The following is a 13,447-nucleotide window of genomic DNA, read 5'->3' as shown; positions in this document are numbered from 1 at the left end:
TTTCACTCAAAAGTGTTTGTTTTGCTGGGGTTGTTCTGTAATATCCTTACTTAAGAGTACTTTTGGCAAGTTAGATTATCTTAATGTTTTCAAGCTTTTAAGTCCTGAGAATTTCAGATGAAGACTTGTCCTGGGTATTCCTATCTGAGCAAACCTGTTTTTACACCTTAAGTGGTTTGGAACACGTTGGTTGTTCTTTAAGAATATCACAGCTCCTTATTAGCATTGGTTCAGATCTGAAAATCACTATTTCCCTCCCCTTCCCTGCAGTACCATAGTTTGGGAAACTTCTGTAAAGAAGGGTGGATAAGCCCTTCAGAATGACTGCCTCAGCAGCTATTATAACACTGTCATCCTTGCCACAAGATATGAGTTTTCAATATAATCAAGTGTACTCAATCCTACCAGTAAGCTTTTCTATTATATTAATGTCCTTTCTTTGACATGTTGGAGACACTTAGCAATATTTACTTCACAGTCCTTACAGAATTCGTCATTTTAATTCAAGATCAGCCAATTATTGACGCTTTTTTTTCTAGCAGTTCAGATCTTCATAGATCTGAAATTTATTGATTTTGGTATATGAAGGTGCTTAAATGACTTAAAATGGAAATTGTCAAGTCTCATGTTTTTCAAAGTGGTAACTGAAGATGCAACGTCCTCACATGGAAATATGCAAATGAAAATATTAATAAATGGTATCAGATATGGTTGATGTACTTGCACAAATTATGTGTATTGAATCTGTCATTTATCTGTCCAAATACCGTATTACCAGACCATTAATCAGTACATGTATTCATTCAACAGAATCAAGGTTTACCATCAGACCAAATTTAGCTTTTACCTTCATTCTCAATACCAATACCAATACATTTTAGATCCTTAGCACAATTCAGTGCATCGTGTGGACCGTATTGTATCACATTTGTAAATTACAGTTAAATCAGGAAAAAACAGAGCTACTGTTTCAAGTTCTGCTAATTAAATGAAATATGTGCAACATTTTTGCCTATTTTCTTTTTAGATAGAGAGGTCAAGTTTACCAAATATTTTAAGTGTTCTTCAGAAAACTACAGAATAGTTGACTGTAGAATGTTTCGTGAGATTCACAGAATCATAGGACCACCAAGGTTGGAAAAGAGCTCTAAGATCATCCAGTCCAACCGCCCATCTATCACCGATATTTCCTACTAAACTGTGTCCCTCGGTACAACATCTCCAGTTCACATCTGCTTCTTCAACTTTTATTTTTCTCTGTGTATTTTTCAATAATATAGGCTGTTCATTGATGGGTGTTCTGAAACCTAGTCCTAAACATTCTTTCTCTGTGTGGGCATGCTAAGAAAAAAAGTGCACTAGCTACCGATCCTGGACTCTCTGAGTCCATGTCTCATTCTAGCTCTTCTGGGCCATGAGATTCTCAGAAACAGCTTTGGTTCTTCTGCTTGTTTGCAGAAGCCAGCTTCTAACACCATCTCTTACTCCAGCTTACTTTCAGCTATGTAGCTGAAAATAGGAAGAATTTAAAAGTCAGAGATGAGATTAAAACAAAGTAGAAATTCTGTAAGGGATTGGTTGTTTAAGCCTTGTGCTATTGGACCTGAGCATCCATTTGGAGACATCAATGTGTGCTGTGAATATAAAGATAAAAGAATTTATCACAAGTTTTTTTGCCCTGGTTTGTTACATATGCTATGAATCTCTCTGACTCTAATTAATGTGCCCACTACTTGTTCCTGTGCGCACAGCTTGAACGTCTTGGTTCAGTGAGGGGGTTTACCTGGCAGCCAGCACTTTGAAAGCAAACATGCAATTGTCAGGGAGCCATTTGGTGCAGATCAAAGCCACGCTGCAGCTGGGGGCATACTGTTGGACTCATTGGTGACAGCAAGCTATGGGTACTCCTGTGATTATTTGAAATGTTAAATTAAATGATTCCTCTGTAAAGCCAACTGTTATACTTGTTTTATAAAAGGGTTGGTGATGAGAACACGTGAGATCATGGGGACTTAAAAGCAAGCCAAAATGCCCAAATGAGCCATGGGAATGAAAACTTAAAACATGACTATGGTCAGAAAAAAATCTCTTTTTTTTTTTCTTTTTCTGATTTCATTCTTTCTTTCTGCTGTACATACGTCAAAACTCCCTTGAAGTCCCACATGCCAGGTGCACAGGTCACGTTGCATCAGCTTTTTGATCATCTTTAGCTCTGGTTTCCATGATAGCAATGCTCTCTGCACCTTTGTGCATTCTGGCTTTTACGGCTCCAGGCAGACTGGAGTTTAAATTCAAATGAAATGACACAAAGTACGCCAGGACTGGGGCTGTTTCTATGTTTATTCATGGTATCAGCTAGTGTGGATTTTTTACGTTGATTGTTGTTGTTTGATTTGTTTTGTTTGTTTGTTTGCTTGCCTTTTCTGTGAAAATAGAAAAGTTGGTTGCTTTGTCTTGGGAGAGCAAACTCAGTATCGCTCTCTGAGATGATTTATTCCTCTAGCAGTGTTCTATGAAGCTTGGGTGCTTTTTTTAACAAGGGTAAAATCTATTTTCTTTTATATGCAAATCTTCAGTGTTAAAATGGCTTTGCAGTGGTGTGATTTAATATCATAATATATTTTTTGTAGTTTAGCACTGTATAAAGTTTAGCGGTTCAATTTATTTTTGAGATTGCTATCACATGAATAACCTTTGTTGCTGACATACTGCGATGTATTTATTATTTAACAGATGACAGTCAACTCCTGAATTTAATGAGGATGGTAAATATGAAACAATAGAAGTTTTAAACATGTCTCACAATTCTTTATTCTCATTTAATGCTGAAAATCATGCAGCTAAGGATAGCATTAGTACCACTGGACGTAATGAGCCATAAACAGTCAAAAAATATGACTTGGTTTTTTAGTCTAACTGAACGGGAAGAGAACTTGAAGTGACAGCAAATTTATCTAATTTTTTCTTGCTTTGAGACCCTGGGATTTTTTGCTGAAGGAAAAGTAGGTTTATTTAGAACAAAATAATAATAATAAAGGAAAAGGAAAGAAACAAAACCAACATACACTCTCCTCCAAGAAACTCCATACTTTGAAGTATATTGACACATACCTGCCCTCACCAAGTATGTTTCTGCTCGTGCACACAACATATTTTGCTTTGTCTGTAGTCACCATTTTTGATTTTTAGTTTCCCAGGTAAACTTTGTAAACAGTGGTGCGTGCAGCACTTCAACAAAGTGAAACACAATTTCAGCCTCACAGAAGGAACAAAAGTGTTGAATGTAACAGCATTTTTGTTTTGTGACACTAATACTGATCTGTTTTTGTCTTTCCCAACGTAGGTACTTCAAAAACTAGGAAAAGCAGATGAAACAAAGGATGAACAGTTTGAGGAATACGTTCAAAATTTCAAACGGCAAGAGGTCAGTTACTTCCTTGGTTTCTTAAGAAGGATGCAGTGTATTTTAACTTGTTAATTTTGAAGAAGATGGGGAAGGGTAACAGGTGAAAGAAAATGCTTTCAATCATACGAGTGTAAGATTTTGTTCTGAAATTTAAAAAAAAAAAAATTAGTTGCATTTGTGCATGCAGACATGTAATACATTCATATTAAATAGGCATATTCTAATAATTCATAATCCCATCATGCCATCGGGATTCATTGGAGTGTCAGCATGTTTTCAACAGTGTGATTTAGAACAGAGCCCAACCTCAATTTGATACTGCTTTGTAGTTGCCTTCTGACAAAGAAAATGATTTGTTTCCTTGGTTTCATGTTGTGGATTGTTTTCATCAGTGGTATGTAGTAAAACTGGTATTATATTAAGTGAATAGCTGAACAGTTGTAGACTGCTGTGTGTTGTCATACTCCCCACTAGTGGAGGGATGGTGAGAGCTGTGGTGGCAGTGTTGATGATGCACTACAGGGCAGCAGGACTGCTCTTAATGTTGTAAATACATACATACTAATTGAGTTTCCCTGAATAGTTTATAATATACTCCCAGTGCAGTCCTGAAGTCTAACTTCAGTTGCTCCTCACTTTTTTGGATGGGGTTTTTAGCTCCAGGGTGTTAATGTCAGCAAGAAAATAATCTTGTTATGCAAGTGTATACAGAGGTATCAGTAGCCTTCATGAGCTCATATGTAAAAGCCATTGAAGAGTGAGAGAACTACTCCCACAAAAATTACATGACTTAAAAGTTGGTTCATATTAGTGTTTGCAGTTCCTACACTGACTCAGTCCAATCTACCATATGCTTTTCTGTCCTTTTTGTATAAACACAAATCCTGAAACCTCTCTGCTCAGACTCTGATTAACCCTTCTGCATCTTACAGTGACTTACAGTTATTTTCCAATCTCTAGAAGGACAGGGAGGCTCGAGGACTAACTGGACTATGTAGCTCATTCTTCCTCTGAAATGATGATAATGGAAGTAAAAGAAGCTGTTTCTCTGAGGAGAGTGGTTCTTTCCTCAGTTTTGCTAAGGTCAAGTAGGTACTGGGATTTAATAAGGCTGAAAAAGCATTCAGAAGCTTTGAAGCCCCATAGAGATGTCATATTTTCCCTTTTCTTCACCTTCCTCTTTTCCAAATCTGCTGAGATATCAATAGAGGATTTCTTTCTTTCTTTCTGATTTTTCTTATCTTGTGGCTTATCATTGTTTTCAATAACACAGATGTTTGCACAGCTAGTAACTGTGTTATTAGAAATAAGGTGCATCTGTAAGGCTCTTACTGGATCGGAGAGCAGCAGCTGGAGTATCCCCATGAAAAAGTAGAATTCTGTGGGTTGTATTTTTAGATGCAGCTTCTGAGTCAATTAAAAAAGAAGAGATGAAAGAGAAAAAAAAGTCATTATCAGCAAAATTATGTTTCAAGTGTGTGTTTCTTCTATTCTCTACCAAGAATTTTCTGTAATGTTGTTTTTCAGCTGAAACTCTTGCCAAGGGCTAAGGAGGAACTTAGCATTTCTTCATTTTTATTTCCTCCTTCTTTGAAGTACTGAGAGACAGGAATAAGCAGTCAAGGACTCCACAGGAACTGAATTGATGTTAAATCTGAATGCAGATATGACTTGGGGCCACGGTAGGAAATGGGCAAGGAATGAGTCCTGAAGGAAATACTACAACTCATTTGAGTGACACATGCAGTAAAGGTTAGATTCAGTGGCATAACAAATGAAAGATCGTGTGTACATTTATTAACTTAATCATGCATGCTGCTGTGTTCTGCTTGTCTTGCTTCCAAATAATCCTATTTTACTCAATTCCTCAAATACAAAGGGGAAAAAAATGCTGTAAGAACACTGTTTCTACCAGGTACCCCAAATCAATTGCTTAAGTTTTCATAGTTTTACCTATGCTTTGATATTCAACTGACTGGGAATGCAAAGATTCAAAGGATTACATTGTGCACCTGAATTATCACTCTTAGTGATCAGCACTTTACAGAACTGCTATCCTCTGTGGACTCAAGCAGCCATCTCTTCTTGTTTTGCATTCAATCCTGCTTTCAAGGTTACCTCTGCAATTCTAGAGCCCTTAGAAAAAGAAAAGTCATACTCGAGGTATTAAAGAGTTAAAAGGCAGATGAGGTGATGGATCATTGTGTTGAGATCCACAGAATAGTGGACAGAAATGTGGGCTTCCAAGGAAAGCCACCCCCTACTGGAGACTGCACCATCTTTTCCAGTTCCCTTCAGGATTATTTTTCTCTACGATGGTTGTTTGTTATAGTAGTCCTTCCTGTGACAGGGGCAGCTTGAGAGAAAGTTCAGGCTAAACTTCGTTTCTTGCAATCTCATTTGACAGTGATTTGGCTCCATTTCCTGGCTATCTCACTTTCCTACATTTGGTTTTGAGGAAGGCTGTCACAGCTAGTGATATGTGGGCTCTGGGTAAATTGAAAGGTGTTGAAATGGACTATTTGTCTTAATTCTCCACCTCACTGACCTGATGTCACTTGGGAGGTCAACTGGTTTTATGGATAGAATTATCCTGTTTTGATACTCTCCAAGGATAATAAATAAGGACTCCCAGTTTAGCTCAGGGAAAGGACAGAAAAAGGAGCAAAGCACTTATTATCCAGGAAACAGATAATGCAAAAACTGAGATCTTAATAAGCAATTCCTTGCTTGAAGAGCAGGTTGGATGATAAGTATTTACCATGCTCAGCAGGATGCTCAGTATAAGGGTACATCCAGAAGATCAATATAACTTTATTTAGAATAGCATAATTTAAGCTGCCCTGAGGTCCATTCCCACCTCTATTTGAGTACAGCTGGATGAGAGACCCCCATTTGGCATGAGACTCAGAGCTGAATTACCAGATGAGTCACCATGGAGAAACTGAGTCATCCCATGTCTGGAGAGAACAGTGGCTCTAGAGAGCCTCCAGATTTTCCTGTCAGAAGCAGTAAGCTGCTGCAGCTAAAAAAAACAAAAACACCAAAAAGATTGGATTTTCAGCAGTGAGTAAAACTGCTTCCACTTCACCTTCCACTTAAGTTGTGAACAGGAAATTGTCACTTTAAAACAAAACTTGTGGACCTTATATAAACTTGTGTGGCACAGATTTTCAGTATATTGCAAGAATTTACTTGGGACTTACGTGTTTCTTTCTTCATGGCTAATTGTGGATGTTCTCAGCCCCTCAACTGACCTTGAAGTTCAGGGGAAAAAAAAAAAAAAAAGACAGTTCTCTACTCTGTGAAAATATCATCAAGTCCAAAATTTCTCTCTCTATATAACTATAGATATCATCATTCAAGCAACTGCATCTTACACTTTTTTTTTTGTCAGAAAGTTCAGTAGGAATTTTCTTATTCTCTGCTATATTTTAATGACTCAGCACTTGTAAAGCATCAATATTCTCTTTCACATCTGTGAATATTTACTCTCACCATTTTTCCCTACATAGTTATGAGATTTCTTTTATTTTATAGACTACAGTTTAAAATGTTTCAGTGTTTAAACTATTAGCATTATATATTGTATATGTACACGCAGAGATACACCAGTTGCTGCTATAAAAAAAGCATCTGCCCATGAAATATTGTCAGAATAAAGCAAAATGTTGAGTGCTGCTGTTGGTGGTTTATGGTTGCTGTTTGGCGGGGCAGTCAGCAGATGCTGAAGTATTCTTTTCATGTCAGACATATCACTAACTTTTTATAATTCATTAATGAGGGAAGATTTAGGTTGGATGTCACCTTTACAGAGGTGATGTGCTGGATCAGGCTGCCTAAAGAGGCTGGATCAGGCTACCTAGAGGTGTTCCAGGCCAGATTGGATGGGGCTCTGGGCAGCCCGTTCTAGTGTTAAATGGGGAGATTGGTGGCCCAGCATGTGGCAGGGGGGTTGGAGATTCATGATCCTTGAGGTCCCTTCCAACCCTGGCCATTCTGTGATTCTGTGATTTTGTGACCTAAGACAGCAAAGATGACATTCGTGGCCTACACACAGGCATTAGATGTGCCTCTGTGGTCCTCTCAAGCACACCTTGGCATCTCCAGGGACATGTTTTTGTAGCTGAACTCTGTCACTGGAGGCTTACCCATTCCCAGATTGCAGTACTTGAACATAGGTATCCGTATTTGACTTCATTTGTGTTGAACCAGGCAATGTCATCAGAAGGGCCAAAATAGCAACGCATACTGTGTTTCTGGGGGCACCCACAGCCCTAATGGCCCTAATCAGTCCCACTCAGGACACACAGCCCTTCACTTGGGCCCAGAAGTCCTATTTTAGCTCATATCCCTGAGCCATATTGTAGAAATGCAGTCCCCAGTCCTGCTTCCCATAAGGACTCTGGACATACATCCCAGCTGTGTCTCCTGCTGCTGCCAGCTGGATCTCCTAGGCAGCATCTGGATCTGACACATCCCCTTCTTGGTTGGAGGTACGTTAGTGAACCCTCATTTCACTTGTGGCTCCTGGTGTAGCCCTCTTCATGGTTGCCATGAGGAGTGTGAGTCAGTTCTCTAAATGTTAGCACCCACTGCCATCTGTGACGCCCCTTCTTGGCTCCCCAACACCATCCCACAAAGCTAGGAGTCTCCTTTAGGATCAGTTGTGTTTGTCGATGTGTTGCAAGGTGTCCCAAAAGACACTAGGCAGCTGTGCTGAGTGAGTGGTCTTGACTTTAGGATTTAGTTCTCCTTCTGACTCCATAGACTGCACGAAAGAGATCTGCATTAGCTCTAAGAGGAGGAGAGGCACTCAAGTCATGTGTAGGCAGTCGCAGATGTTTTGATCTGGGGTTGAATGAAGGGCACGATGAAAACATTTCACAAGAAATTCAACATGTTCTGCAAACCCTTCTTTCTTTTGGAAGCTATATGCATCCCGTATATCTATTAATTGTCTTATGCACCTCATGTCTACCCTTTGAACCCCTCATTTTACTGATCTTGTGCATAGGCTTTAGGAAAAATAATCTGGGCAATAAATGAAAAGTGCAAGTTTTAAATTCACTCTCACTGGAAGAGTCCATTTTCCCTTGGCTCATATGCAGGTTTCCTTAGTTGTCTGTGGAGTCCCACACTAAACTGTAGGGGATTTTTAAAATCTGCTAAACTACAACTTAAGGTGGATCAGTACACCTCTCTCCCTGGGAGGCTCCATTGCTAAAGTTGATTCCAAATGATGTCCCTGACCCCCCAAAATAAACAGGACACATGAAAACTCCATCTGCACTAGCAGAAGGGAGCTTTTGTTTCTGTAAGCCTAGAAGTATTTGCAAACTGTGTTCTGAGGGACTTCATCTGACTGACATCTTTTCAGGGGCCATCCTAAGGTCCAGATACTAGATGATCACAAAGCCAGATACCATCAAAACGATGTGCAGATTATTCTGGGCCTGTGGGAGGACGTTCTACGCTGATTACTATTTCTTTCTAAAATGCATGTTTAGTAATTATCTTACAAACGAAAGGGTATTTTTCGCAGCACAAAAAGAGAGATAGCATGCAGTTATATCTCAACCTCACTAATTTCCAGTCAGACAGGATTCTCAGGAAGGTGAAGCACTCCGTTCTATGCTACAAAATTATCTCTGCAGGAGCGGCTCAGATCCTGTCCAAGTAATTCTTCACTTGAAAGGACAGAGTGGCTGATTTGATGTTATGCTTTTTCAATTCTGCCTATTGACTGCTCCAAATCTAAAGTCTAAACTGCAGTCACACTGGGCTGCTTCCGATTGCCCCTTGGATTTAACCAGTTGTGCCTCTGCAGCTGTGGTAAATGTGAGAATTGTTTTCTCCCAGGATGTGAGGTTGAATGATCAAGTTCTTTACATTTTTGAAGCAGGCTGGTGTATGTTTTTTTGGGAACTCTTTGAAATAACTGGCCCTGGAGAAAGTTGACATAGCTGAGCTCTGTAATTCAGTGCACCAACAGAGCACAATCCAGTGGACTGTAAATGGTTCTGAACAGTTTTCTACTAGATCTGTTAATACATAGCTTATATATGTCATTTGTAAATACAGTTATTAATATGCATCTGTGAGCTGCAATCTATTCTGAAAGTGCTGTTTTCAGAAAATATGCGTATGCACAGAAAATCTTTAAACAGAAAGTCTGTATGAATGCAATACTTCCATCCATATTCTTGTAGACTACACTTGCTGACCTTGCATGCCCAAAATATCCACTGAAAACATTAGTTTGAGCTGTAATTAAGGAACATGAGTATGATTGTAAGGTGATGTAGTAGATATGAAGACAGAATACTAGCTTAGGACGGGAGATGTTTAGTTGTGAGGCACTGGAAATAGAAAGCAAAAGGTTTGGGTTTTTGTTTAGGGAGGGCACCAGGAATTCTCTGTCTTCATCTCTGCATCATTCTTCTGTCTTCATCTCTTCATCATTGCTCTGTCTTCATCCGAAGCAGTGAGAATTGGTTTTAGCAGCAGGAGTCAAAATTAAAATGGTAGTTAGAGCATTGCAGCAGGCAATGAGTTTTCTTACTTGGTCTGTTGGGTACCACTGCTATTGTGAGGCAGGAGATGTTGGCATTTATCTGTGAAGTTGATATTTTTTTGATTAGTCCAAGCTCTTTGAGAAGCATGATTGATTTGACTCATGTTTCCTTTGACTCATGTTGTCACTTCATTACTAGAATGATTAAATTCTTATCTTGAACCTACTTGGTGGGTGACCACAAATTTGATGCTGTCCTGGTATAACAAAAATACTCCATTTTCAGTGCACTAGACAAGTAGTTCAAATGCCAGTTCTTTCACAGATGGTAGAGAAAAGAAGAAATATATTTACTTGAGAAAAAAAAAAGCTTGAACTTGGAAGACAGTTCTAGGAACTACAGAGGGGAGAAAAACAATTAAATAGGGTACAGTGGTACACAGTTCCATTTCATACTGAATTATGGAAGCATCTAAGTAGTCTCTTGTTGCCAAGCTTCACTTAATTACACAGACCTTTGCATTTATACTTTTCCTTATAAGACCCATCAAGTCAATACTACTTATCTGTTTGCAGAGTTAGTGACAGCCATGCTGTATGGTGCAGCTAATAACTGCACGTTACACTAGAGGGTCCCTGACAGGTGATACAGATAATGCTTCCATATGAACAGTTTCCCCAGTGTGTTAGTGCTGGAATTCCAATATTAGACTCTCAGCTGCATTAATAATTACCTGTTCTGCATTTCTATGGGACAAGTTAGTGCTCCAGCCTCAGCATCAGCTTTCTGCTGAAGCGGAGGGATTTATTTTGGTATAAAGCACACACTGTTTTGACCTTTCTATTAAAGATGTATTGTGTTTATATCCTGTATGTGACATGATGGAAAAATCATACTCTTCTGTTCTGCCTGGAAAGCTGTGAATGAATGAGCCTCCCAATAGGTCATCCGATTCCAGCTTATGTGCAGACAACATGGCCATTAATTTCTGAGTGGAAACAATTTTTCTGATGCACAAGCTAGTAAAGACACAAACCTTGGTTTGTATGGTGTTAGTATTTGAAAGTTTTAACAGGTTTTTTAACTCTTCCAACTTATGGTGACTGTGCTATAAATGTCTTAAGTCCAGTACTAGGACATACCTAAGTACTGTTCTTTAATAAAATAAGACCAAAAATATATATTCTGAGAAATCAGTGTTGCTGAAAATGCTTAATGCTTCTGTAAACGTCTGTAAGGGCTGTGACTGCAGACAGCAGATGCTCCTGAAAAACTGAGCCTCCTTATCTCACTGGGTACCTATGTCTCTACCAGCTACATAGTACTGAGCACATAGTAAGAGCAGACAGTAGAAAAGAGCATCTGACAAGCAGTACTGACTCTGTGCTATAATGTTCAAAATAAGAAATTGTTGCTTGGAGAGAGCACTGCTGATTTTTCTAGTAAGAGATGTTTCAGGTGGTCAGCACACCCCACCACTCATATGTAAAGACTGCCTGGATTGCTTGACAGACTTTGGGGAATCTGCATATTGAGTTTGACCAGGTGAGCTAGGAACTCTTGATTTCTGTTCCTGGCATCTGGTGAGAAACGTCTGCTGTTCTCAAACAACCAGACCATGAGAAATTTGCTATTATGTACACTATCAAGATGCCTCCCTGGACTTTTCTTGCATATTATGATACTCTGACTCATTTTGCTGCATCATGTAAAACAAATAAAACAAATTATGAAATAATAAGTGAAGCTGCAGTGCTGCCTTTGGAAATCTCATTTCAGAGGAATACAGCATCTGCAAAATTACATCTATTTTTCATTCTCCTTCACAGTGCTTCATCTCTACTAATGAAAGTGATGGCTTTAATGAAGAAATTTCAGGCTGTGGTTTCAGAGCCACCACATGCCTTCATCTGATAGACCAAAAAAAGGGGAAAGATTGTATCAGTAAGGAGGAAAATTAAATGTGTAGGAAACTTAGAAATTGCATTGAATATGCACAATCTTAAAATCAGTGTTTTTTATGAGCTGTGTGTGATGGTTTGCAAGGGATGCAAAGCCATCAATGCAGGATTTTCATTCTGTGATCAGTAGTTATTCTGTTAGGTGATAAAAGTACATGACCTTTGCTAATAGGAAGCTTACTGTTGTAAAATGTGCAGAGCAGAAGCACGTTTTGCAGAATTCTCAGGACCTGAGATTTCTTATGGAAATTTGTATTTGTTTATTTGTTGTTGTTGTTGTTTTTAATAGAAAGGTGTAATTTTGTTACCACTGCAATTGAGAGGTTTGCTTTCGAATTCAATGAAAGCTGGCCCTTGTCTGGGGGTGCTTCAATGTCATGTGTCATACAATATTTGCTGATGAAGGAAATTTCATGTGGCTCTATGTAGCCTATATATTTGAACAGCTTTGTGACTTAATAAGAATTAATAAGGCTTATGGAGACCCATGTTCAAGATTATTCTTTTGAATGAATCGCCAGAATTTGCAGCAGCACTTATTGCACAATATTTGCATCATGTTTTACTGCTTCTTGACTTCTTCAGCATTCTCCCAAGCAGTGGTTGCTGATGACTCGTAACACTAGCAAAGCCCAAAGGATCTCACAGTGATTTAGGACAGCAGGAGTAGAATATAGGCAGTGTTTGAGTAATCTGTGGCCACTGCATACCATTTGTTGTAAACTATGCTTACTATAGAATAACTCCTAGTGATACAAGTGTGTATGAGTAAGTACAGGGCTTTTAATGGAATTAAAGGCAGATAACAGAATTAAAGGCAGACAACAGAGTTCAGAATGTTCATGTTCAGCTGAACCATGATGAAGAATCTAGTTGCTGAACCTACTTCCAATTCTCTTCACAAGTTAAGAGGCTATAAAAGCATTCATGCTAGAGAACATAAAAATTGGGAAGATAATTCCTGCATGACTCCAGAGCACAAGTATCTTCCCAGAAGGAGAATGACATGTATGAAAGGAGAGCTGCTTCTTCATTCTGTTGTGTGCTTGCAGATACCCATCTTCAGATCTTCCCATGAGAAACTCAGTCATCTCCTTTCTTCCCTGTCAGTGTTGACTTCTGCCACCTCTCTGCCTCCCTTTTTAGCATGGAAAGTAGAGAAAAGATTGCCTCCGCAGTGTGTTAGGATGTTACAGTGTTACATAGGACAATAAAATGTGCTGCTACTTGTGAGGATGGTACTTTTTACTAACCAATATGAAGATGTATGTGTGCATATTTTCATAAGGGACACAATAGCAAGATACCACTGCTCTTAAAACTTACTCTTTGTTGTGTTGTAAACCATTAAATCTGAGGCTTAATTCCCTGATTGCTGCAACTGGTACCTGTCAGACCCCTTCCTTGATGTGCAACTCCAGTCCTGAAGCAAGGGAAGGGTTTGCCTTTCCTTGAAGTAAAAAGTAGTCCTTTCCTTGAAGAAAGTAGTCCTAAACCAAAGGCAGATGAGTGGACTAGGCACTCCTGTGCTTTTACCATCACTCTACATCTTCTCTAACATC

General features: G+C 39.0%; 1 protein-coding gene across 2 annotated transcripts in view; it reads left to right on the top strand.

The window, feature by feature from the left end:
• The window catches only part of AMPH (amphiphysin), a 102,767-nt gene that overhangs the window by 39,870 nt on the left and 49,450 nt on the right, over window positions 1-13,447 (top strand). For both annotated transcript variants that reach the window (XM_048951352.1, XM_048951351.1), the window contains exon 2: window positions 3,344-3,424. In XM_048951352.1, the coding sequence (XP_048807309.1) occupies window positions 3,344-3,424 (81 nt within the window). The remainder of the gene's footprint in view (window positions 1-3,343; window positions 3,425-13,447) is intronic.

Source organism: Lagopus muta, chromosome 7, assembly GCF_023343835.1.
Source record: "Lagopus muta isolate bLagMut1 chromosome 7, bLagMut1 primary, whole genome shotgun sequence".
Lineage (NCBI taxonomy): Eukaryota > Metazoa > Chordata > Aves > Galliformes > Phasianidae > Lagopus > Lagopus muta.
Note: the sequence above shows the minus strand (reverse complement) of the source record. Positions and strands in the feature narration are given on the sequence as shown.